Raw genomic sequence first — 22,954 nt, 5'->3', positions numbered from 1 at the left:
GCCACTGACAATTTCACTTTCAGCACCGACAATGTGTGGACACATGGGTGTTACCTTGGTGATAATCAATTTGGTGGGTAATCGCCCACAAACCCTCAACACACCATCAAAATCACCATCACCCCAATCCAAGCATGAACACATATCCTGATTCGATTGTTCGTGCTGGAACTCAAGCGTTAATTGGTGGCGGTTACGGAAAGAGGATTCGGTCGGTTAGTTATTATGAGGTATTGAGAAGCTTGTTATATTGTCAAATCAACATGAAATTATTATTGGAAAGGCGGAGGGAGAAACTATGGAAAAGGGGTTACAATGTTTTTGAATTTTAGATTTGAAAATTGATAAACAGAAAAATAAAAATGGAAAACAAATAGAAAATATAAAATCTATAAATTCCCTAATAAATTACTTAAATTTCATATCTCCTTTTAAATTCGATTAGTTCCGACTCACACTATTTCTAATCAAACCCAGACAATACAATAATTTCTGAATTTTTGATTTGAAAATTGATAAATACTATTTTTCTATAAAATAAATAGAACAAAAATAAATCTATAAATTCCCTAATTAATTACTAAAGCTTTCTATCTCCCTTTAAATTCGATTAGTTCTGACTCACACTATTTCTAATCAAACCCAGACAAATCATGCTGATAACGCTTAATCAGCCAACAACAAACTTTTGACGAAAGTACAAAATTATTTTTATTTTTGATTAATTATACATTAAATGAACTTTACGCCCAACGTAATTTCTAGTATAGAGCTTGCACCCTACGAGCAAAAATTTAAAAGAAAAACGCCGCCTAAAATAAACATCTAAACGATTATGCAGCAGTTGCGCGAGCCGCATTTCAGATATAGCCACACTCTCTCCTTGTCTCTATATATATAGTCATGCCCGATGCGAACGGGGCGTTGTTGTGTTGGTGGCGGTGTCGACTAGCGAACATTGTCATTATGCGTAGACCTAGGATTTATCTTTAACTTACACAGTTCACGATGGTTAGATAGGTAGATGATACGTACATTACACAGATCGAATTATATATATATGTATAGCTAAAGCCTACGTTGCGTGTATATAAGCATAAATCTCACAAGTTCCAGTCATCGGGCCCCGACTCCTGGCGTATCACGGGCGGGGTGAGCGGAGCCCTGGGTGCTCCGGGCACAGGAGTGGGCACAAGTGGCGCAGCTCCGCGCAGCGAGCTCCCGTAATAAGGCGGTGGCCGATGGCTATTGATGCTCGGCGAATTGGAGCTGTGCGTCGACGAGGCGGAGGAGTCGCGCACGCGTCCCGCATCGAAAACCGGTGCCTGGGCATAGCGATGCGGATGCCCCAGCTGCGGCGTCTGCGATCGCGAATGCGAGCGATCCCGTCGCATCAGCTGCTCCTGCTGCAAACGTTGCTGTTGCACATACTGCTGCTTGCGCTGCTTGAGCAGCTGCTCGTCCCGCTGGAGCAGACGCTGTCGCTGCTGCAGCTCGTATTGCTGCCGCTGCATGGCACTCAGCCGGTTGGCCTTGCTCCACGGATTGCCGCCGAAGCAGAGGTTCGATATGAAGACCACCGGCGAGAAGAGACGCAGCGAGATCTCACTAGACGGAAGTCAAATTTGTGGTTATTTATATTTATAGCTGGGGTACAGAAGAGCCTCTCTAAATCGATACGTGCTGGTCACAAAGGAAAATATTACGTTTTAAATCGTATATAAATAGTAGAGCACTGCATAAATGGAATCAATGAATTATTTTGAATTTTTTGTTTTATATGCAGGAATTAATTAGAATTTTGAGTTTAATAGAATTGAATGAATTTTTATTTACAGTTTAATAGAATTGAATGAATGAATGGCTTGAATTCTGAATTTCTTTTAAAGAAGAAAGGGCCATAATTTTGTAATTAAATCTGCTTAAATTTGATTTACTAAGCAGTTAACATTGATTTCTTAAGAATTTTCCACTTTTTGTTCTCAAAAGGCACAAAAAAAATGTGGCAAATTCAAAAAAATTATAAAAATTATTCATTCATTCATTCAATTCAAAAATAATTAGAAAAACATAAAACAAATCAGAAATTTCATGGCATACTACGATAAAACAAAAATTGAATAGTAAAACTATGGAATGCAATAGCGTGATAATTAAAAGTAGCATTATACAAATTTTAACTTGAACTTCTACCACGACAAATTCGATTTAGCGAAGCTCGACTGTGTTACCAAACCAAAAACGCTTACGTGGTGTCCACAATGGGCTTCGCCTCATTGCCGCTGAGTATGAAGAGGGGGAAGAAGATGGAGAAGATGCAGCTGCTGACGATCACCGAGCTGGAGAGGTTCGTCAGCACGGTCAGCGGTATGCCGAAGCCGAAGAAATACGGCCAGTTCTTCTCGATGTAGGTGAGCCGTCGGTGCAGCTCCCAGCCCATGTTGAACCACTTGTACTCGAAGGAGTACAGCGAGTAGAGCAGGCACAGATGCACAAAGCACAGCGAGGAGCCCACATACTTCACGGGCACCAGATTGACCAGCATGCTCTGGACGAGGAACAGCATCTGGACCACCATGCTGAACAGAAAGTCGGCCACCAGTTTGCTGATTCCGGGTATCAGCTGCGGCCGTCCCTTCCTCACGCGATACGCGGCATTGGCGATGTCCGCGAACCACAAGGAGCTCACAATCTTGGAGAGCATGAAGATGGGCAGCACCCACATCATGCCGAAGAGCAGCGACAGGATGGGATGCAGCCAGCCCCAGACGATGGGCAGGGTTTCCGACTGGGCGCCATAGAAGATGGTCAGGCAGAATTTGAGCGTGGGCAGTAAAGCGGATTCGAAGAGGACGATGCTCAGCCAGGTGAAGCCTCCGTTGAGCATGCAGCACTTGAACAGCTTCTTGGCGATCTTCTTCTCCCTAAGAATTTAAGTATTTAAGTTGAAGTATATAGATGGAGCTACTGATCACCTACCCCTGGGGCTGCTGCTCCTGGACGCTGGGCTTCTTGCCCAGGATCTTCTCCAGCGTCCGCTCGTCGGCATTCTCCTCCGCCTGCTTGGCGTACTCCTCGCGGATCATGGCGGCCGCCGAGCTGGGAACTGGCGAGGGGGATCTCCTGGCGCGTTCGTAGCGATCCTTGTCGGTGCGTCGCAGCTGCTGGCGGTGCTCCTGCTCGGCATTCTGGCGATTGACCTCGTCGTCGATGTGCAGGACCAAAGTCATGCCACGTATGCTGTCCCACAGGCCGTACAGAATGCCCAGGGTGATGTTCTGTTTTTGGGTTTCCAAGTTACAAAGTTACAACGCATTTAGAAAATGGGAAGGGGAATCTCCATCTCAATCTCACCTTTATCGCCGCCATCTCGCGTGGACAGACCTTAGTTCCTGGTCAAGGGGATTACGAAATGGACATGCAAGCATACGAAACGTGTTTAGCTACTCGGAAGCGTATCAAAATGTGGCAGTGGGTCTTTGAATAAATTTGCGTTGTGCTCGGTGCGAGACGAAGACAAAACATCGTTGGCGCCTTTACACTGCACAAAATACCAGGTGCTTCGGCTGAAATTGTCTGCTTTACGACTCTCACTTACATACTTATCGCTAGGACTTCAGTTGCTGATCGAATTGCGGGCGTGTGCAGGACCTAAAAATCATTGAACTTTGTGCTGAATTTCAATAATAATAATAGTTGTTTTGCTTGGTGTAAAGGCACACGGTTGCCACCTGATGCGCAGCGGGCGTTAGTCAACACTGGTTAGAGATGCGACCATGTTGCCAACTATCGATCGATAGTTACCGTTATTAATTAGAATTTCTTGAATTGTTTTTAGCTAGTAAAACTTAGGATTTTATGTTGTGGGAGATTATTGTCTATTATTATTTCCAATCATATTAAATGTTGTGATGAATATTAACATATTTTTGTGTTAAAATGGAAATCCGATGTTTCAACGGTACAGGTAAAAGTATACAAAATATCGATAACTCAACTGCGATATGCCATTTCCATCCCTACAGCTACAGGTAAGGAAATCAGGTATAACGAACATTCTTCTCCTGACAGGGGACAGAAATAAACCGTAAGTCCTCCACTTGTTGAATATTTACAAAGTAGGCATAAAGTGACTCACAATATATTCTCGAATATTAAAATAAATACTTCGAGAAAGTTTTTTTCCTCACTTCATAAGCCCGCCACAATCGCAATTTGAAAAAATCGCATGTAAATAATGCAAATTAAGTCCGGGGACTAGTGATTAATTAGTGTGTGACTTTATTTGTTTTAGTGCGATAACGGGGCATTTTGTTTTAAATCCCCCTTTGTTGATATACGGCACTTACATATGCATGTTTATTGACATTTGTGTATGTATCGAAATATACGGTTGGGCCTTTTTCAATACGCAAATATCGTAATAAAACCTTAAATCAGGTGTCGACCGAAAGTTATGCGCATGCAAGCGCTTAATTGATTACCCATTTTACCGTTAGTCAACAAACGGACGACAAGATCTGTCGTGTTTACCTAGCAAACACATACAAACGCACACCCACCCGTGACATTTTCCCTACGCTCCAGTGTGTGTGTGGGTGTGGAAAATAAGCTGTGTGAAATGCAATTTTCAATCTTGGCTTTTTATTGCAGATTAAGCGTAACATCCCCCCAACCAACCTTTCCATTATTCCATCATCTGTCTGTGGGAATAATCAATACTGCACATATACTGAGCGACAGCAGCAACAACAACAACAAGGAATAATGGTGTGGTCTAGTGATAAGCAACAACAGTAGGGCCACAGCCCGGCCCCACCCCCTCCGCCTACCGCCCAACGCCCACCGACCACTGACGCCCGAGCAGGAATTCCAAAAGGAGGAGAAGAGGAGCTACGAAAAAGCAATTACCATCGCATAACTCAAATTTCCTGTCATTCCTCCATCTTCCGGGACATCAAAAAGTGGAAATAATGTCACGCGAGGAACGCAAGCCCATCGTGGACACCTCGAATAGCAGCAGTTGCAGCAGCGGCGATGATGAAGTGCATCCCGTGGTGCGACGTCGCAGTGCCCGGGACACGGAGCTCGCTGGGCCGCAGAAGGATGCAGGATGCTGTGATCCTTCGAGCACGCCACACCGATTCCTGGCCCTGCTCTTCATGTGCCTCCTGGGTTTTGGTGAGTTAATACCATTTTTAGAACTTTAAGGGCCGTTTTCTCGTCCGTTTGTTAAATTTAAAGTAGGGATAAATCCATGAAATCGTATGGGATGATAGATCTCTAAGAAATTTCAAAGGAATATTTCCTTTTAATTTTTTTTAAATTGGTTGTTAAAACCCATTTAACTACAATTTTTAGAGCTAAAGAAAAGTCATTTTGCATTTTAAAAATATCATACTTTTTGATGGATATTAAAGAAATATCAATTGGATTACAATCGATTAGCTGTTAAACGAATATTTCGATTTAATTTTTATCAAATTTGTTTTTAAAACTCATTTAAATTTTTTCTCATACTAGCCAAATCAGAAAAGTTTATAGAATATATGTATTACGAAAGAATATTAAAGTTTCGCATTACGTTTCAAAATTAAATATTTCTAAAAAATTATAAAAAAAATTTAGGGCATCGAAAGGTTTTTATTAAAATTATTTAAGTTTCAATATAAATAAATTTTTATCAAATCAATGAACCCAATGTTATTAAAAATAAATTTTTTTATGGAAATAAATAAAAATAAACCTTTTTGAAATTAATTAATATATTTGTATTATATTTGAATCTTCTTTTTAGGTTCCTATTTTTGCTACGATAATCCGGGAGCACTGCAGGACGTGTTTCAGAAGGAGCTCGACCTCAGCTCCACGGAATTCACGCTGATCTACTCCATCTACTCGTGGCCAAATATCGTGCTCTGCTTTGTGGGCGGCTTCCTTATCGACCGGGTGTTCGGTATCCGCCTGGGCACCATTATCTACATGCTAATCGTGCTGGTCGGCCAACTGATCTTCGCCACCGGCGGAGTGCTGGGTCACTTCTGGTTGATGATCGTGGGACGCTTTGTATTCGGCATTGGGGCTGAGTCGCTGGCTGTGGCCCAAAACAGCTATGCGGTGCTGTGGTTCAAGGGCAAGGAGCTCAACATGGTATTCGGATTGCAGTTGTCAGTGGCTCGTTTCGGCAGCACCGTCAACTTTTGGATAATGCAACCTCTATATGGCTACGTCTCGAAATCGTACTCTGGCTATAAAGGTCTGGGAGTGGCCCTGTTTCTCGCTTCCTCCACTTGTGTGATGTCGCTCATCTGCACCTTGATTTTGGGTAAGATACCATTGATCTTTATACCCGTTACTCGTAGAGTAGAATCTGTCGGTCTGTATGAACGCTGAGATATCGGAAACTACAAAAGCTAGAAGGCTGACATTTCCCACACATATTCTTGGGCTTCTTACGCAGCGCAAGTTTATTTCAGCCGGGCGCCACGCCCCCTCTAACGCCCACAATCGCCTAGTGACGATTTTAAAATGTGCCTGGCGACCACATCTTTAAAGATTTCCGAGAAGTATAAGATGCAATTTTGTTGTGTATTTTTATATCTATCGAAATGTAGAATTTTTCAAATTGGACTATTCATTAAAAAGTTATGCGCAATCAAAAAGTGATATATCCATATCCCTCGCACACCCTTTCGCTGAGTGACGGGTATTAGATAGTCGGGACACCCACCCGACTATAGGGTACTCTCTTGTTTTTCTTTATAAAACATTTTATTTAATATTTCCATCTTTCAGGTTGGATGGACAAGCGTGCGGAACGAATTCTGAAGCGGAATAATAATCCTGGCGGAGAGATTGCCAAACTCAGCGACATCGTAACCTTCAAGCTGGACTTTTGGATGGTGTCCGTGGTCTGCGTGGCCTACTATGTGGCCATCTTTCCCTTTGTGGCTTTGGGCCAGGCCTTCTTCGTCAGCAACTTCCACATGACTCCGGATGAGGCGAACACGGTCAACTCGATTGTCTACCTGATCTCGGCCATAGCATCGCCACTGTTTGGCTTCATAATCGACAAGGTGGGAAGGAATGTGACCTGGGTGTTTTGCGCCACCATCTCCACGCTGCTGTCCCACTGCCTGCTGACCTTCACCCACTGGGATCCGTACATCGCCATGAGCATCATGGGTCTGTCCTATTCCATGTTGGCGGCTAGTCTGTGGCCTCTAGTGTCGCTGATTGTGCCTGAATATCAACTGGGCACAGCGTATGGCTTGTAGGTTTACTAATTTCCAGACTCTTAGGATCGATTTAAATTTTGTTTCCCTTTTTTTCCAGCTGCCAGTCGGTTCAGAATCTGGGTTTGGCGGTGGTCACCATTGCAGCGGGCATTATTGTGGACAGCAGCGGTGGCAGTCACTTCTGGCTGCAGATCTTCTTCATGTTCTTCCTGCTGAGTAAGAGTTACCTAGAATTTAATAAACTTAATTATAAATCCAATAATTATATTTAAATAGTCTCCCTGCTGGCCACCTGTGCGATTTGGGCCTACAACCGCAAGCATCAGGGCAATTTGAACATGTCACCTGCTCAGCGGGCCACCTATCACACCTCGATGTACGTGAATATTGAGTCGAGTTGAGCATGCTATTGATGTCTTGATGTTGTGTTCTAATCCCCTATCTGATGACACACAATTAACGTTTTCTTTCTAAATGTATTTGCTTTGTGTACATGCCAAAAAAAAGCGCGATGCAGTGCCCCTTCGTGAACAGACGGCCTTTATTGGGCAACCGAGTGCAATAGATCGATTATCTGTTACTAACCAATAACCAATAACCAAATGTGATGTTAATGCCATCTCTCTATACTTGACTCGCTATGCAACAACACGGAGCACATTCTTCTGACCGCACAATTTCCGGTGTCGTTCGATCGTTTTAACTCCTAGCCAATATTCTATGATACATATCAAACCTTAAACTATTGTTATATTTATCTTTTTTGTTGAATAAATTTATATAAATGTACATTCACCAAATTAAATGTGTTGTGTGTTTGATCTTGATTCCATTTTATTTTCCTTGCAAATATCTTTTAGAAGAATATATGATTTGTATTTGTACAAAATAAATAAAATAAATTAACTAAAGCATAAACAGAAATTCAAAGAATTTTGGTGTGGTTCTCGTTTTGTTACATTACCCACTTGAATTTAACAAAATTAAAATATATAAAAATTTCTATGATGCATAGACTAGAGAAAACAAAATACAATTTCAAATCTTGAAAAATGATATTCAGAGCAAGTCACAAAAGAATTATGAAATAATAATAAACACATAGATGAATTAATACATTTCTTTTTCCGTTTTGAGAATTATTTGGTTGGGAGAAACAAAGTTGGGGAAAAGGATGAGAAACAAATTTCAAACTAAAAATGTGTCATTCTCTATTGAGTTACTAAAAATGCATTCCATTTAATTTGGGCCATAAAAGTTGGGCCCGCTCCGTAACGCCTGTTTCGAGCCTTTTTTCAGTTAGCTGCATTTTGTAAATTAGTAAATATTGGGAAGTTTGATTCCCGTTTCGCTTGAACTTAACTAAGAGCTTCGTTGAATTTTCTAGTTATTCTGAAAGTTTAGATGTTTTTTCGTAGGTAATTTCTAAGGTTAGTTTAGCAATGAGTTGCTTGATTTTTGCAATATTTTTTTTGGTCGTTTTGTTTTTTGCGATTGTTAGATGAGGCTAGCTCCGTCTGTGAGCCGAGCTCTCCACCCCGGACATTGATAATGCGTATTATCTATATTGTCAGTTTGGACCGCTCCACAAGCTGGGTTATTCATCCAGGGTCTCCACTTCATCGGCTGCCACAATGTCTCGCTTGGCGGCAGTCTTAATGCTGGCCAGATAATTATCGCCATCGAAGCGCTGGCTCTCATCCTGCAGATCCTGTTTGTCGGAGAAAGAAATGGTTTTAGAATAGACTGCATAGGAACTTGGTTTCTCAATAACAGGGTCAAGCTTACCTTGGACAAACATATTTACATTTAATGCCTAAGCTAGCCATTTTGGGTGGTTTTGGTGAGCGTGCTTTGGATGTTATGGTTTTTCGGTGGCAATACACAATGTACAATGTAAGCGGTGTGTCAGTTAAACCCAGCCAAGCTTTGTTACGGACTTTGAAAGCCCTTATGTTTATTAGAGTTTTTTATAAATCGTATTGAATATGTGTGTGTTTGGGGGATAAAACGCTTAGAACTAGGTTTGTTACAGTTGTTATAAGTCTTATTAAAACATTAATTACAGCTTTGTAAATGTTGGTGTGAATTCGAGAATGTTTGTTAATGGTTTTCCGTTTACCTCTAGCGAAGACTTAATCTGTTTCACAGCCAAAACACAGATTCTCCCTATAGTTACATTAACTTTTTCATTTTAATGCATTAGATGTATTATTTACGTCTAGGACTAGCGAATAGTTTCACTTTGTAATTGTTTTGGTTTCGTTGGTATGTCTTTAATTTATATGACTGGATGATAATGACACCGATAGTGGTATTTCTTCATGCTTTGCCTTTGTTAATGGTTAGTAATACGAAATTATAAGAGCATTGCCGATCTGCGGCTGAGATTCGAGTATTTTCGATACGTATTCCGGCTACGTAATTCGGATTTTATAAAAATAAATAAAAATTAGAAAAAAACACGATTATTATTCGATTCCGGCTCGCATAAGGCCATGGAGAATTCATCGTCCTCGCAGTAGCGTTGGAAAATGGCTTTCACTTGGGATGCTTGATAGCTAGATTGGCGATTCTTTGCCTGTGGAGCTAGCGATCCACCCACTGTATTGGTTATAATTTGCAATTGCTTATTGTACAGATTTCGATCGGACATGGCCGATGGCTTGGGAAGGCGACGGGTCTCGCGATCGACGATGATCCCTTTTGATTGCTTGTTAGTGATGGTTATGGGATTGTCTGCTGCCGCCTCGACAGCAGCTCCTCCAACGGTGGCGGTGCTGATGATGTTCGTGTTTGGGGTGGAGGTTATTATATTTGTAGCTGTGGGCGCAGTCGGAATTGTTATTACTGATGAGTTAGGTGCAGAGGTGTTGGTAATGGAGTCGGGGGAGTTCGAAGAGTAAGCGATACAGTCGACTGGCACATCGAGTGGTGGAATTACCTTGTTGCGTAGAATCGAGGGCGTTGTTTCCTGCATCTTTTGCCAGTCGGTGGGCAGAGCCCAGGCGTGTGGGCTCTTCGAGTAGTAGATCAAGTGCTCAATATCGTAAGAGACGCGAGCTGTAGTTAAAATGTTTGATTATTGAAAAGCTCTGACTCAAAATAAAACTTAGAATAGCATTCCATCTTACATGCATTGCTTTTTAGTGAATTAAGGCCTGCCAATTCGTCCACGTCGAATTTCTCGCGAACTCCCTTGGACTCCGGCGTGGACTCCTTGCGTGAAAAGTGGCTGCGACGCGACCGGGCCAATCCATTTTGATTGTTGGCCGATGACCCACCATTTATGGGATCTGCAAACACCTCGTCGTCGCCCTCGCCATTATTATTGGTTGCCGAGGAGGCGGCGTAGTTCAGTCCAATGCCGCTGTCCGTTCCAGGCAGCAAAAATTGCGGTGGCCCGCCTCCGGGTAGCGGAGTCGATGGCGTGGTCACTGGGCTCACCAGAGAAGTTCCGTCGAAAGCGGCGCCAGCCTCAATGGAGGCCAGAAACTCCGAGCTGCTGAAATAGTCATCGAGGACGAGCTTGGCCACCTGGAAAAAAATACAAATATCAATAAAGTTGAATCATAAAGAAACAAAATCCGTTTAATTTAGCTTTTGACTCCACTTACGCGCACTAATTCGCAGCAGTCGCCGGTGATCTTGATCAGGTGCTGGCCCACGTTGACCGTGAACTTGTATTCACCTACGGAAGCATCGTTTGTGGAATATGAGTGCATTAGGAGCTGCTGATTGGGACGCAAGACTTTACCGGCAGCGGCTGTCGCCTGAGCATGTGCCGCTGCTGCTGCTGCGGCAGCAACGGCGGCAACCTGCTGCTGCTGCTGGTGTTGCTGGTGGTGCGTTTGATGGTGCACCTGCTGCGAGATCTGCTGGGCAGCAGCGGTGGCGGTCATGAAGTTCTGGGCGGAGTTGAAGCTCAGCCGGTTGGCCAAGCTGCTTCCGCTTGGAGTGCGCGGCTGCACGATGGCGTCGTCCGAATTGGACGAGTTCAGCGAGGAGCACGATCCTCCGGCAGCGGGAGCGGGTTCCAGGCGAACCGGAGATGCGTTCCGGCGAATGGTGTCCTCCATCAGTTGTTTGGCGTAGCTGTCGTAGAAAGAAAACATAATTAAGTAAAAGAGTTTGGGGAAAATGGTTAATTCTAGGGAAATGGCAATTGGTTTTTGCAGTAAAATTTTAATGTTTGTTTTAATTTTGAAAAAAGCTTATGCGTTAAAGCATACAGCTTATTAATTGTAAATATATTAAAAAATGGTAATTTTTTTCGGTATTTACATAATATTTTAATTTTACAGTGATAACAAAAACCAGAAAGAATATCATTATTATACATTTACATTACTCACTTAATTTTTTCCTCGGCAGGACCAGTAATCTGTACCAAACGCTCCTTTGCGCCCGGGTTGACTAATGAAAAAATTGCATTAATAAATTGTATAAAAAAATATTAAAACTATTCAGTATGATAGGTAATGTTAATAAAAATTAAAACAATAAAATGAATACATATATTTATAAAATGATAATAAAATATATACAGTTGGAGGTAAATAGCATCATGTAATAAGCGAAAACTCATGGGACATGCGATCTTTTTTCTTTTTAGTAAATTTTGGTAAAAGCCACCAGCCAATAATTGAGTGCAATAAGCGTGCCAAATGAAATGCGGGTGCAGTGAGGACAATTAAAACCAGCTTTCTGGCGTTTACCTCTTTGAAACGATATTATGGTTTCACTTAGTTCCTCGATCATGTGCACGCGTCGCCCCTTGATGCCCATGACTTTGTGGCCACGGGATTTTTGGGAATACATTTTTAGATTCATTTTCAAAGATCAGTGTGTTTCAGCTTCCTTTTAAGCCGGAGAAACTCACCTTTGCCCGAGTCGGCGTTGCGAATCACGACCTCATCCTTGCAGTACGTCTTGCCGGGAATCTTGGTCGGTTTGGGGAACTTGCCCGAGTTGCGGATGACCTCACCGGGGGGCAGCAGCATGTGCTGCTGGTTGGGTGAGCCCACGGCCGCAATGGCCGCTGCTTGGGCGGCAGCAGCTGCAGAGGCCGCATTGAAGACGGCGGCAGCGGCGGCGGCGGCTCCAACATTGACACCGCCAACACCGCCGCTGACGCCGAATGTGGGGGAGGTGCTGAAGGCGCCTGGCTGAACGCCAGCATCGTACTGATATTCCGTGGGCAGCTGAAAGGAAAGATAATAGATTAGAATACGGAACTTATCCAATTTTAAAACAAAACAAAGTTAGTTATAGAAACTGAAGATTATGTGTTAATTACTTGACAAATGTTTGTTAATTTTTAAAAACTAGGCAATTAACACGATTTAAAGCAGGGTTCGGAAAATAACACACACTGTAAAAAACATTTGTTATTAACATGTTAAATATCAAAGTGTTAATTTAAAAAAAAGTTATTGACTTGTTTGTAAAAAATTTTATCCTACATATGTTAGAAACATAAATAACACACACATGTCATTTGTGCTATTTACACGACGTGTTAATAACACGACATGTTTTTTTACACAGCGTGTTTTTAACACAATGAGTTTTTGACATTAACAAATTTAAAAAATTCACTGTTTTTCAGAGTATAGGAATTCATATATGCTTTGAAATGGTTAAAACTAACATATAAGATATCATGCCCCATATTGGTTTTTTAATTTTCCCTTCGACTTGTTAATGTCAGTAAAATGTAATTTTCATTTGTGTTAAAAATACAGTGTGTAAAAAACACGTCGTGTTAAAAACACATTAGGTAAAAAACACAAGTGAGCTGTGTGTGTTAACAATTATTTTTCACATTTTAACACTTTGTATTGGACACACATGTCAACAATTTTGCTCACACTGTAAAATTCAATTTTTCATGTTTTTATCATGTGTGTCAATTTCAGAACCCTGATTTAAAGTAGCTCTCAGACTGAAATTATTTCTAGATCTCACCTCCACGTTGGAGATCTGCTGCTTGGACTTGTAGTACGCGATGGTGTCGTCATTGTCCCAGCTCTTGGCGCGCAGCTCGATGAGCTCGAGCAGCTTGAGGCGCGTCGTTATGTTCAGCCGTTCGTCCTGCGAAGCGTTGCGGAAAACGACAAAGGCCCGATCCAGTGTGTCCTTGGACACCGCCTCCAGCTGCGGTCCGTGGACCCGCAGGTTGTGCAGCAGCAGCGTGATCGAGTCCGGCGTGGTGTTGCACGACTGCAGGCCGACGGCGACGCTGTCTATCAGCTGGATGAGCTCCTCGATCACCAGGTAGCTGTTCTTCAACGACGATCGCGACTGTGTCTTCAGTGGGCGTGGCGCCTCAATGTTTTTCACGGCGCGTCCCATGTGTGTGTGGGCCATTTTCGGGATTCGTTCGATTCGATAGTGTCTCGGTAAAGTCTAAAGGTTGTCCTCTGCCTGTCGTCGTCCGGTTTCGCTGAGCTCAGCTTGTAAGGTCTGCTTATTTGTTCGTTCGTTTGAATGTTGTTGAAGAATTGGTGAAAAAGAAATCGTAGAAGCTTTTTTCCGCACCTCCCCCTGGAATATAGAAGCAGATTAATTTAGTGGGTTTTGTGGGTTAATGATTAAATCTTAAAATATGGCTTTAAAAGTTGGGACCCACTTATAAAATAAGTATATTGCTTATTTTATACCTTTTTATATACAAAATTTATACAATTTATAGAGAGAAATTCAAGGCCTTGAAAGTTAGGACCCACTTAAATAATACTTTATTTGCTTATTTAATAGCTTTTTGTATAACAAATTTATACAATTATATAAAGAAGTTATAAAATTCGTACTTAAAGTTGAGTTGATTGTAGTTATAAATAAATATTCTGTGATTGTGTGTCAAATCCAAAACTTTTTTTTATTCAAATCCACAATGTATATATAAAATTAAAAAAATAAGTTAAAAAAAATTTTAAAGGCCTACTTGCCTTCAAAATCAAGAAAAGATTTTTTTTTTTAATTATAGAAAAAAAAACTAGAAAAACCGCAGTTTTCCATTGAAATCGATGAAAATAAACTATAAAAACTTTTGAAGTTGGGGATACAAAGTTTATAGGGGCTAATCCTTAGTATTTTAACCGAATTTAAACCAGAAATCGGGATAGTTGGATAATTTCGAATAGGTTAGTTCTTTGGGATATGGAAATTGGCCTCGTTTCTGGCCGAATCTCCAGTATTGCGACGCACAGCTCTCGTATATCTTTGGCCTTAACGATGTTTCACGTTTGATAAGCGGCTTTAGCTGATAACACCGGGATTTATCTATAGTTTAGTGGCCAATTAACCCATTAGCGCCTCTCGCGCATTTTTTTTCGCAGAGTCAATCGGTGCGAAGTTCCAAAAGCGAAATGTGTAAATAATTAATGAAAATTGTTTGCATAAATGGGAACAACAAACGGACGGCCATTTGTGTTGTTTTTAGCTCGACTTTCGCTCCATGCGAGCACATATTTTTTTTAAATATCACTTACAGCCGCTGCAGCAGCAACAACAACTAAAACAGCTAACAGAAATATTACAAAAAACGGAAATTATCCGTGGGAGGGAGGGAGAGAGGGCGCGACGAGCGAGAGAGAGAGGCGATCGCTCTATTGAATCATATGTCGAGAATAGCAACAACAAGAATGGCCTCTGCCGACGTCGACGCTGGCCGCGCAGCTGGCGCCTGTTGGGCGTAGAACACGAATTCAAGTTAAATTCAGCGACGGCGTTTAAATACCAATCAATCAAAGCCCTTTTCGCGCACAACACTCGCCGAAATTGAGTAATATTTTGATGGCACGGCGAGCATTTCGTTAAAATGGGCAAACTGCGCGTTTTGCTACCGACCGACTTTGCACTCCCTTTCGATTTCTTACACTTTTCGCGTTGAGCGCTTTTCGCAGATATAGTTAGATGGGCTATCTGCTCGCCCCGCTTGTTTACACGGTTTATTTCCCACCGAAATCTTCATTAAATTGCAAAAAGCTTACCAAAAACCAAAATCTCTGCCTCGACTGCGACTAAAATAATGATGCTGCCACCGTGCCCCAAAAAGCCATTCAAGGCGGGGCGTTGCCACCTGGTTACCTGACTACTGCTATCGATTAAGAAATAGCCTGTTCACACAGGCGCATCCACATCAACTACATTTTATTTCGAACCCACAAGTTTTTAAGAATTCAGCACACAACAGTTTTGGTAATACCCAGGAATTTTTTTGGACCAAGTCTTCTTTTTCTGTATCGGTTGGCTTACTTAACTGCTTTCGAAGGAACTATGCAGAGGCAGAGGATAGGCAGAACAATTCCCTATGCTCACTTAAAGGACGCTGCCGACCGCTGTTCTATAACGATTACAAAGAGTACATAACTATAGGGTAACAAATCAGTCCATTTATATATTTACCATTTAAATATAAAACCAATATTTAGTTATTTTTTGTAATATATGACATTTTCAATTTACAAATATGTATTAAATCTAAAAGTAAAATCGTATAATTTAATTTGTAAAACAATAACGTTTTTCCACTCAAATATATCTGAGGGGAAACTCCCCGAAATAACTAAAAAAATATATCGATACCATTTTGCTGTCATCTCTGTGTAGACTGTGTAGAATTCGTGGAAAATTTGGAATATTAATAATATTCCCCTGAATTTAAGGCCCCAGCTCGAAAATGTCCGAAAACGAGGCCGTGGAGGCGGCACCAGCGGATTCAGCGGCGTCCAGCGAGGAATCTGGAAAGGATGAGCCCTCGACGAAGCCGCTGCAGATGTCGTTTGCGGATTGGAAAAAGTGCAAGGAGGCTTTGAAACCGGAATCGAAAGGCGAACCACCGCAGCGCAGCAACAACAATTACGGTCCAAATAACAATTATAATAATAATAATAACAACGGAAACAACAATGGACGCAGACAATGGGGACCAAACAACAATGGGAATTTTCAAGGAGGACCGAATAATTACCAGGAGAGGAACAACTTTCCGCCACTCAGCAGACCTCCGCCACTTCCCATGCAACTGATGAACATGGGCGGTTTTGGAGGCAACTTTGGACCGGGTCCGGGACCCTGTGGACCTCCAATGGGCCCCGGAGGACCCTGCGGACCCATGGGCAATATGGGTCACGGTGGTCCCATGGGAAATATGGGCTTTGGCGGACCAGGCGGTGGCCCCAATCCGCGACGCAATCACAACCAGCGACCGCTGCAGCCGCCTCCGTTTTGGGAGGACATGATGTCGCCGCAACACCGACCGCCGCCCATCCAACCGCCCATGCCCAAGTGTCCCAGCCTGTGGAATCTGGTGCCCAAGGAGCGGGGACAGCGCAACGATCGCGGCAACAAACAGAACCACAACCAAAACCAGAACAACAAGAAGTTCCGGGGAAATAATCGCGGCAACAGTAACAAGGATTCCAAGCTTATGCCGCCGCCACCGCCGCCGTCGTCAAGCGATAACAACGGCTCCCCGTCGAATGGCGAGGCTCAGCCCAAGTCCAAGAAGCCCAAGCGCGCCGGCACCTTTATGCAGATCAACGGCCAGTGGATCCAGAAGCCGGAGGCACCGCTGCCCCTGGACGATGCGCCGCCGGGGACGAAGGAGGAGCGCCAGCGGCAGTGGAAGGAGTACCGCATGGCCATGAAGCCGTTCAAGAATCGCGAGTTTCACAACTGGAAGCGAACGGTGCAGCGTTTGGGCAAGCTGCCGCGCGATCAGCTGGACGAGCAGCAACTGGAGCGTCTGGTGAAGGCGGAGGAGTATATTGGCGCCCACAAGGCGATGCTGACGGTGAAGCATGCCGAGCGCTGGGTGCAGCAGGACAACAAGAACGACAAGGGGCAGGTCTTCGTGCGCAAGTCCTCGAACATTGGCTCATGGGATACGCCAAAGGAGAAGCAGACGGACAAGTTCTTTGGCCCTGGCCGCGCCATTAAGGGCGGTTCCGATCTCTCGGTCATGGGAAATCTGGCGGCGCCACCTCCGCCGCCGCCTGACAATTCTTCGCAGAGGCAAAACAACTACTGGCCATCTACCCCCATCAGCAGTTCGGGCTCCAACTCGAATCCTTCGTACTACAGCCACTACAGCAACAACTTCGTGAAGGGCACCACCCTGCTGCCGCCCTAGAATCGCCCAGGGAAACCAACCCGAGGCGCGGGTTTTAATCATTATCCAGTGGCATGGCACCTGAAACAGCAGCAGTTTCTTCTACATCCCGGTTCGACGGACATCGGTATTTGTATTCAGATAAATGTAACAAAATCAACTTGACACTAATGGCTACTTTCTGGGTTTCCGGCTGCGACGCGGCTGGGTTTCGTCCAGGGGGGGCAGGCCAAGGATTTGGCGTCGCTCCCGCTTGCCGCGCAGAATGGCCTCCTTGAAGAGGTTGCAGTACAGCTCCACCGCCGCCGGCGAATCATCGTTTCCCGGCACCGGGTAGGTGATCAAATTGGGATTGCAATTGCTGTCCACAATGCCAATTGTAGGAATGGCCATTTTGGCGGCATCTCGGACAGCCGTGTGCTGGGCCATCACATTGTTCTGGGTGTTCAGGAAGATGCAGAGATCGGGCAGCCGGGTGACGGCATCGAACTGAACATTGGCATTCGTGAAGATGCCGCCGCGCCAGAAGCGAGTGTGCGAGAATTCGCCGGCCTCCTGGGCCTTCTGCTCCACGAGATGCGAGTTCATGGCGTTGCGATTGAAGAACAGAATAATGCCGTCGCGGAAGGCAATGTGGGCCGCGAAATTGAGGGCATCGCGCAGATGCGAAGCGGTTTTGTCCAGATCGAAGATCAGGTGGCCCAGGCGACTGCCGAAGAGATACGGACGCATCCGGTCGTCCAGGGAGCCCTCCTTGTGGCCATAGTGCACGCGGGCATTGAAGAGGTCGCGCACGGTGAACAGGTTGTGCACCTGGAAGTAGTCCGGGTGCTTCAGTAGCCGCTGCTCCACCAAAGCGATGTCCTCCGGCTCCGTTTCCGCAGTCTGCTCCGCTTGGGTGCTCTGCAGACGCCGCGGCAGGCCGCACATCTGGCCAAAACGGGGCACTTCAAAGGGGATTAACTCATTAAACCGTTTCCTTTACGCTTTTTATTGATTACTTACGGTTGGTAAGCGATTTTCTCAACATTTTGGAGCGGCTCGTGTTTTCATAACCTCTGTGCTTCTTCTTTCTATGGTTTTGGGAAACAGCTGATGGCCAGTGTTGGCTAGCAGTGTTTGTAAATCTCGGGCGGTTTTAAAATCGCTGAAAGATGAGTTTGGAAATTGTAAAAAAAATTGTATTTATTTTCAAAAAACTTAAATTATTAAAACCAGGAAAATATCTATTTTTAAAATCTTCTGTTACTTCTCGGGAGGTTTTTAAAACGCCAAACGATTTAAAATTGTAAGAAAAAATTTTAGATTTTGAAAAAACCTATTTTATTAAATGTAGGAAAATATCTAGTTTAAAATCATATATTTAATCTCGGCCGGTTTGTTAAACGCTGAAATATTGGTATAAATTGTAGATTTTTTAAAAACAAATATTCTTTAATGCAGGCAAATATCTAGTTTTAAAATCTTCTATTTCTTTTCGGGCGGTTTAAAAATTGATGAAAGATGAGTTTGGAAATTGTAAGAAAAAATTGTAGATTAAAAAAACCTATTTTATTAAATGTTGGAAAATATCTAGTTTTAAAATCGTTTACTTAAAAAAAACGCTTAATAAAATAAAGTTTTCCGGAACACCCCCTTTATTTCATCATCTGTTCATCTTCCAGTGCTGTAAAACCCCCGGCAGCCAGCTGGAACCTTCGTTGTAAACTTGTACTTTTTGCGAAATATTGGCAAATTGCAATGTTCAAGCGACTAAAATAGCCGAAAATCGAAATGGAAGTAGAGCAGACGTCGATAAGATCGGACACGAACTCCACCTGCGAGTACCTGGACGCAGAGGGCGAACCGGAGTCGCCGAGTCTCTATCAGGAGGCGGATCCCGACCAGGAGGCGGAGCAGCAGAACCATAGTATTATCTCGGAGCTGAGGGATGGCCTGGCCAATGCACGGGACACCAGTGCGCTCAGTCCGGAGCCTATGCAGGAGACCAAAGGCCTGGCTGCCTCCGTGGAGTCCCTCGCACTGAGCACCTCGACCAGCGCCAAAACAGAGGATTCCATAGGAGGATTAGAGGAGGAGTACGACTACCAGCATGATAGCCTGTGGCAGGGCCAAAAGAAGCACATCTTCATACTCAGCGAGGCGGGAAAACCGATATTTTCGCTGCACGGCAACGAGGATAAGCTGGCCACGCTTTTCGGCGTCATCCAGGCGCTGGTGAGCTTCGTCCAGATGGGCCAGGATGCCATTACTTCCATACATGCGGCCGGCATCAAGTTCGCCTTCATGCAGCGCAGCGCGCTCATCCTGGTGGCGGCCACGAGGAGCAATATGAGTGTCCAGCAGCTGCAACTCCAGCTGGGGTGAGTCATTCGCCTAGCTACTGATAAGTATTCCTATTAATGGGGTTATTATATGCATCCACAGAGATGTGTACAATCAAATACTCTCCATATTGACGTACTCTCACATGACCAAGATCTTCGAGCGACGCAAAAACTTCGATCTGAGGAGACTGCTCTCGGGCAGCGAGCGTTTGTTCTACAACCTGCTGGCAAATGATAGCAGTAGTGCGAAGGGTAAGGATGAAGTAAAGATATATCCCCAAATAAATAACCCCTTCCCTTTTGCAGTGTCCAACAACATCTTCACCTTTCTGACCAACTCAATACGCGTCTTCCCCTTGTCCACTGCGATACGCTCGCAAATTACCGGCGCCATTCAGAGCAATTGCTCGAAGATCAAGAATCTGGTGTTTGCAGTGCTGATAGCCAATAACAAGTTGATAGCTTTGGTGCGCATGAAGAAGTACTCCATTCATCCCGCCGATCTGCGACTAATCTTCAACCTGGTCGAGTGTTCCGAGTCGTTTAAAAGCTCAGAGAACTGGTCGCCCATCTGCCTGCCCAAGTTCGATATGAATGGGTATCTGCATGCGCATGTTTCCTACCTGGCGGATGATTGTCAGGCCTGTTTGCTTCTGCTGTCAGTGGATCGAGATGCCTTTTTCACGCTGGCCGAGGCCAAGGCGAAGATTACGGAAAAGCTGCGTAAAGCCAACTGCTTAAAGGCCATCAACGAGGAGCTGCAGCAGCCGTTCAATGCGAAGCTGTACCAGCAGGTTGTGGAAATCCCCGAGCTGCGACACTTTTTGTACAAGCCGAAGAGCACGGCTCAATTGCTGTGTCCCATGCTCAGGCATCCGTACAAGTCTGTCGGAGAACTGGAGCGTTTGGAGGCCATCTACTGCGACCTGCTGCACCGCATCCACAGCAACTCGCGGCCGCTGAAGCTCATCTACGAGGTGAAGGAGCGCGAGGTGGTGCTGGCCTGGGCCACCGGCACCTACGAACTGTACGCCGTTTTCGAACCGGTCGTGGACAAGGCCACGGTGATCAAGTACGTGGACAAGCTGATCAAGTGGATCGAGAAGGAGTACGACGTGTACTTCATACGCAACCATGCCACATTCTAAGCTGTAGCGAGCATTTCTAGGGAATTGTGAGATATATATGACTATTTTTATATTGCCCTGCTGCCAACCAATCGAGGACAAAGCTGTTGTGTTGCAGTTGTGACGGCGTCTATTTAACTGATCCTTGTATACCATAATTACGCATGTACATTTGTAATTTAAAGCTCTAAGTAAATTCTAAAGCTGGAGAGGTCGCTTTTTTTATCTTGGTTAAATATAATTGGGTCTGCAAAAAATTAAAACATACCTTAGAAAGACATTAATAATTATTTTTTCATTTTAGTAAAATAATGAATAATAAAAGAATATTTTCATAAGTGTAGAACATTGTAAATTTATTAAAAAGTATTATATTAAAGGATCTTCCTGTTAGAAACTTCAAAAATTGTAAGAATCCTGACATGCGGTTCGTGTCACCGCTAGGCTAACATTACCTTTAAGCACGGACTCAAACCACAAATGACTTAACAGAGAAAGAACTTAATTTTAGCCAAACAGCACTTTTGAGAGCCAAAGGACTCGCGTAGAGAGAGCTTTTTTAGGAATCAACAACTTAACGCGCGCACTCGCATCGGCGAGGATTACGATGTGAAGGAGCTGGCGGAATTCTCGGAGAATACAATTGAGTACAGGACACAAACGCGAACGCACACGCTTCGATTGTGGGCGCCGCTGCCACGGGAAATCCAAGTTGATCCAGTGCCTAACCGAAAAATTAAAAAAAATACATAATTGCTTTAACCGAAGAGTATGTGAAAAATGTTAAAAAACGCGTGGTGGTGAATACGAGAAAAGCCATAGAAAAAAAGAAAATTACTGGCGTAACGGGCAGTCCTTTTTTTCGGTTGTATTTAACAGCTTTTCAACATGCGCCACGCATTTTTTGGGTGTTAAATGCTCGTGTATCTGTCGGTTTTTGCGCGCTTAGCTCTGCGGCGGCAATTATACACACACACATACACAAACAGGACGAAATCCAGCCAGGATATGTCCATGTGTATGTGTGAGACGCCGCTCCGTTAGTTTTGCGCCCGTGTTGGTCGTCTACCCGCTTTTAGTGTGCAAATCGTTTAATTTATGAGCAAAATATATATTTTTATACGCATTTCTCGTGCATTCCCGTTTCTTTTTCGTTTTCGATTCCTCGTTAATTTGCCGTTCGCCTTTCGAGCCGAATTCGTAGTCCTGAATTATCAACAGCGGCAGGAGCAGCAACAACAAGGAGTTCCAAAGTTTCACCTTTCCCGCAAGCACACACACACACACGCACACATTCGAGGCCACAGGATGTCTTTTTGTGTATCCTAGAGTTATTTTGAAAGCAGCGCGTGTAGCAGAAAGAAGGAATAAAAAAAGGAGCAGGAGCAGCAGTAGGTGCATGCGAGAAAAGCGAAGGATTCTATTTAACTCGGAAAAAGTTTCGGCGCCTTGGATTTTTTTATGACTCTTCCTTCGGCCTCCACTCCGTGGCTTAAAGCAACTTTTTTCGAGTGCAGCGAAATTGGCCAAATTCTATAATTGGCAACATAAAAAGCGGGTTTTTTTAAAGCAAGTTTGAGGAAGATAGAAAAAGTTTTTATTACCAAACTAGCCAGGAAGAATTTAAAATATTTAATTTTTAGGCATTTCATGAAACTTTGTGAGATTTCACCACAATAGAAAATATTTTATGGGCTAAATAAAAGAGAGAAAAAAATAGTTAGCGCTGAAAAACCGGGAATTTCATCATATTATTGAATTTCATCATTATTACAAATTCTTGAACACACAAAGCCAATCTCGACCAACTCTTTTATTTTTCTTCTTTCGATTCTAAATGTTGTTCCTAAAAGTTTTCGCAAAACTCTCAGAGAAATTGCAATCCTTAAACTTTTGATTGCATACTTTCAGCGGCGGACCAGCAGTAAAAAATATCTAGATATTGATTGCATGATTTAACCTCTTGAACGTGCAGCTTGCTTGTTATTTATGTCAGCATTAGAGTGTTTTCGAAGCAAATCAAGATATTTATGGTTCATTTATATACTTAGCGTTGTGTGTTGTGGGATTTGTGCATTAAGAGCAGTGATAAATGTTATTATTATTATTTTAAAATCTCCACTTAGTTTTCCTGATTCAATT

At 43.5% G+C, this 22,954-nt stretch overlaps 6 protein-coding genes across 11 annotated transcripts; 3 read left to right on the top strand and 3 right to left on the bottom strand.

Annotated features, from left to right (window-relative positions):
• Positions 1 to 686: 686 nt before the first annotated feature.
• On the bottom strand, positions 687 to 3,752 carry tank (EI24 domain-containing protein tank). 3 transcript variants are annotated; one of them, XM_017151325.3, is made up of 5 exons: positions 3,603 to 3,752; positions 3,355 to 3,541; positions 2,980 to 3,278; positions 2,250 to 2,924; positions 687 to 1,608 (listed from the first exon to the last, which is right to left on the bottom strand). In XM_017151325.3, the coding sequence occupies exons 2-5, from the start codon at positions 3,367 to 3,369 to the stop codon at positions 1,104 to 1,106; spliced, it is 1,494 nt and encodes a 497-aa protein (XP_017006814.2). In that variant the 5' UTR covers positions 3,370 to 3,541; positions 3,603 to 3,752; the 3' UTR covers positions 687 to 1,103. The 3 variants fall into 3 exon arrangements, with proteins under 3 accessions (XP_017006814.2, XP_017006813.2, XP_017006817.2); XM_017151324.3 differs by having other exon boundaries at positions 3,355 to 3,392; positions 3,599 to 3,750; XM_017151328.3 differs by having other exon boundaries at positions 3,355 to 3,392; positions 3,603 to 3,739.
• Positions 3,753 to 4,035: 283 nt separating this feature from the next.
• LOC108064000 (lysosomal dipeptide transporter MFSD1) lies at positions 4,036 to 8,043 on the top strand. The gene is made up of 7 exons (XM_017151312.2): positions 4,036 to 4,087; positions 4,654 to 5,181; positions 5,798 to 6,325; positions 6,796 to 7,273; positions 7,336 to 7,454; positions 7,515 to 7,614; positions 7,746 to 8,043. The coding sequence occupies exons 2-7, from the start codon at positions 4,974 to 4,976 to the stop codon at positions 7,801 to 7,803; spliced, it is 1,491 nt and encodes a 496-aa protein (XP_017006801.2). The 5' UTR covers positions 4,036 to 4,087; positions 4,654 to 4,973; the 3' UTR covers positions 7,804 to 8,043.
• On the bottom strand, positions 7,517 to 15,320 carry mxt (Eukaryotic translation initiation factor mextil). Of its 4 annotated transcripts, XM_017151309.3 has the most exons (10): positions 15,236 to 15,320; positions 13,209 to 13,787; positions 12,121 to 12,442; positions 11,957 to 12,028; positions 11,594 to 11,654; positions 10,996 to 11,333; positions 10,856 to 10,929; positions 10,373 to 10,775; positions 10,183 to 10,301; positions 7,517 to 8,949 (listed from the first exon to the last, which is right to left on the bottom strand). In XM_017151309.3, the coding sequence occupies exons 2-10, from the start codon at positions 13,608 to 13,610 to the stop codon at positions 8,836 to 8,838; spliced, it is 1,905 nt and encodes a 634-aa protein (XP_017006798.2). In that variant the 5' UTR covers positions 13,611 to 13,787; positions 15,236 to 15,320; the 3' UTR covers positions 7,517 to 8,835. The 4 variants fall into 4 exon arrangements, with proteins under 4 accessions (XP_017006798.2, XP_017006797.2, XP_017006799.2 ...); XM_017151308.3 differs by having other exon boundaries at positions 10,856 to 11,333; XM_017151311.2 differs by lacking the exon at positions 7,517 to 8,949 and adding an exon at positions 9,166 to 10,061 and having other exon boundaries at positions 10,856 to 11,333.
• A 523-nt stretch (positions 15,321 to 15,843) lies between these two features.
• Positions 15,844 to 17,523, top strand: LOC108064035 (homeobox protein 2). Its single transcript, XM_017151363.3, has one exon. It carries the CDS (start codon positions 15,925 to 15,927, stop codon positions 17,377 to 17,379), a length of 1,455 nt encoding a protein of 484 aa, XP_017006852.2. The 5' UTR covers positions 15,844 to 15,924; the 3' UTR covers positions 17,380 to 17,523.
• Positions 17,472 to 18,445, bottom strand: mRpS2 (mitochondrial ribosomal protein S2). The gene is made up of 2 exons (XM_017151364.3): positions 18,364 to 18,445; positions 17,472 to 18,305 (listed from the first exon to the last, which is right to left on the bottom strand). Exons 1-2 carry the CDS (start codon positions 18,386 to 18,388, stop codon positions 17,533 to 17,535), a joined length of 798 nt encoding a protein of 265 aa, XP_017006853.3. The 5' UTR covers positions 18,389 to 18,445; the 3' UTR covers positions 17,472 to 17,532.
• A 561-nt stretch (positions 18,446 to 19,006) lies between these two features.
• On the top strand, positions 19,007 to 21,021 carry Mon1 (vacuolar fusion protein MON1 homolog). The gene is made up of 3 exons (XM_017151384.3): positions 19,007 to 19,721; positions 19,786 to 19,937; positions 19,992 to 21,021. Exons 1-3 carry the CDS (start codon positions 19,132 to 19,134, stop codon positions 20,831 to 20,833), a joined length of 1,584 nt encoding a protein of 527 aa, XP_017006873.2. The 5' UTR covers positions 19,007 to 19,131; the 3' UTR covers positions 20,834 to 21,021.
• The last annotated feature ends 1,933 nt before the right edge of the window (positions 21,022 to 22,954 follow it).

Source organism: Drosophila takahashii, chromosome 2L (assembly GCF_030179915.1).
Source record: "Drosophila takahashii strain IR98-3 E-12201 chromosome 2L, DtakHiC1v2, whole genome shotgun sequence".
Lineage (NCBI taxonomy): Eukaryota > Metazoa > Arthropoda > Insecta > Diptera > Drosophilidae > Drosophila > Drosophila takahashii.
The sequence above is the reverse complement of the archived record's forward strand: the minus strand, read 5'-3'. Positions and strand labels throughout refer to the sequence as shown.

What these genes read in the sequence shown, in the direction of transcription:
- tank (XM_017151325.3), bottom strand. An exon ending in CAGGAGCAGCAGCCCCAGGG is followed by an intron (nt 2,925 to 2,979) that starts GTAGGTGATCAG and finishes TTAAATTCTTAG; the next exon opens with GGAGAAGAAGATCGCCAAGA. An exon ending in AAGCCCATTGTGGACACCAC is followed by an intron (nt 1,609 to 2,249) that starts GTAAGCGTTTTT and finishes ACTTCCGTCTAG; the next exon opens with TGAGATCTCGCTGCGTCTCT.
- LOC108064000 (XM_017151312.2), top strand. Translation starts at nt 4,974, where the DNA reads ATGTCACGCGAGGAACGCAAGCCCATCGTGGACACCTCGAATAGCAGC. An exon ending in CATGTGCCTCCTGGGTTTTG is followed by an intron (nt 5,182 to 5,797) that starts GTGAGTTAATAC and finishes TCTTCTTTTTAG; the next exon opens with GTTCCTATTTTTGCTACGAT. An exon ending in GCCACCTATCACACCTCGAT is followed by an intron (nt 7,615 to 7,745) that starts GTACGTGAATAT and finishes GCCAAAAAAAAG; the next exon opens with CGCGATGCAGTGCCCCTTCG.
- mxt (XM_017151308.3), bottom strand. Translation starts at nt 13,610, where the DNA reads ATGGCCCACACACACATGGGACGCGCCGTGAAAAACATTGAGGCGCCA. An exon ending in AGCAGATCTCCAACGTGGAG is followed by an intron (nt 12,443 to 13,208) that starts GTGAGATCTAGA and finishes CTTTCCTTTCAG; the next exon opens with CTGCCCACGGAATATCAGTA. An exon ending in TTCACTAAAAAGCAATGCAT is followed by an intron (nt 10,302 to 10,372) that starts GTAAGATGGAAT and finishes TTTTAACTACAG; the next exon opens with CTCGCGTCTCTTACGATATT.
- LOC108064035 (XM_017151363.3), top strand. Translation starts at nt 15,925, where the DNA reads ATGTCCGAAAACGAGGCCGTGGAGGCGGCACCAGCGGATTCAGCGGCG.
- mRpS2 (XM_017151364.3), bottom strand. Translation starts at nt 18,388, where the DNA reads ATGTTGAGAAAATCGCTTACCAACC. An exon ending in GAGAAAATCGCTTACCAACC is followed by an intron (nt 18,306 to 18,363) that starts GTAAGTAATCAA and finishes TCCCCTTTGAAG; the next exon opens with TGCCCCGTTTTGGCCAGATG.
- Mon1 (XM_017151384.3), top strand. Translation starts at nt 19,132, where the DNA reads ATGGAAGTAGAGCAGACGTCGATAAGATCGGACACGAACTCCACCTGC. An exon ending in CAGCTGCAACTCCAGCTGGG is followed by an intron (nt 19,722 to 19,785) that starts GTGAGTCATTCG and finishes ATGCATCCACAG; the next exon opens with AGATGTGTACAATCAAATAC. An exon ending in TGATAGCAGTAGTGCGAAGG is followed by an intron (nt 19,938 to 19,991) that starts GTAAGGATGAAG and finishes TCCCTTTTGCAG; the next exon opens with TGTCCAACAACATCTTCACC.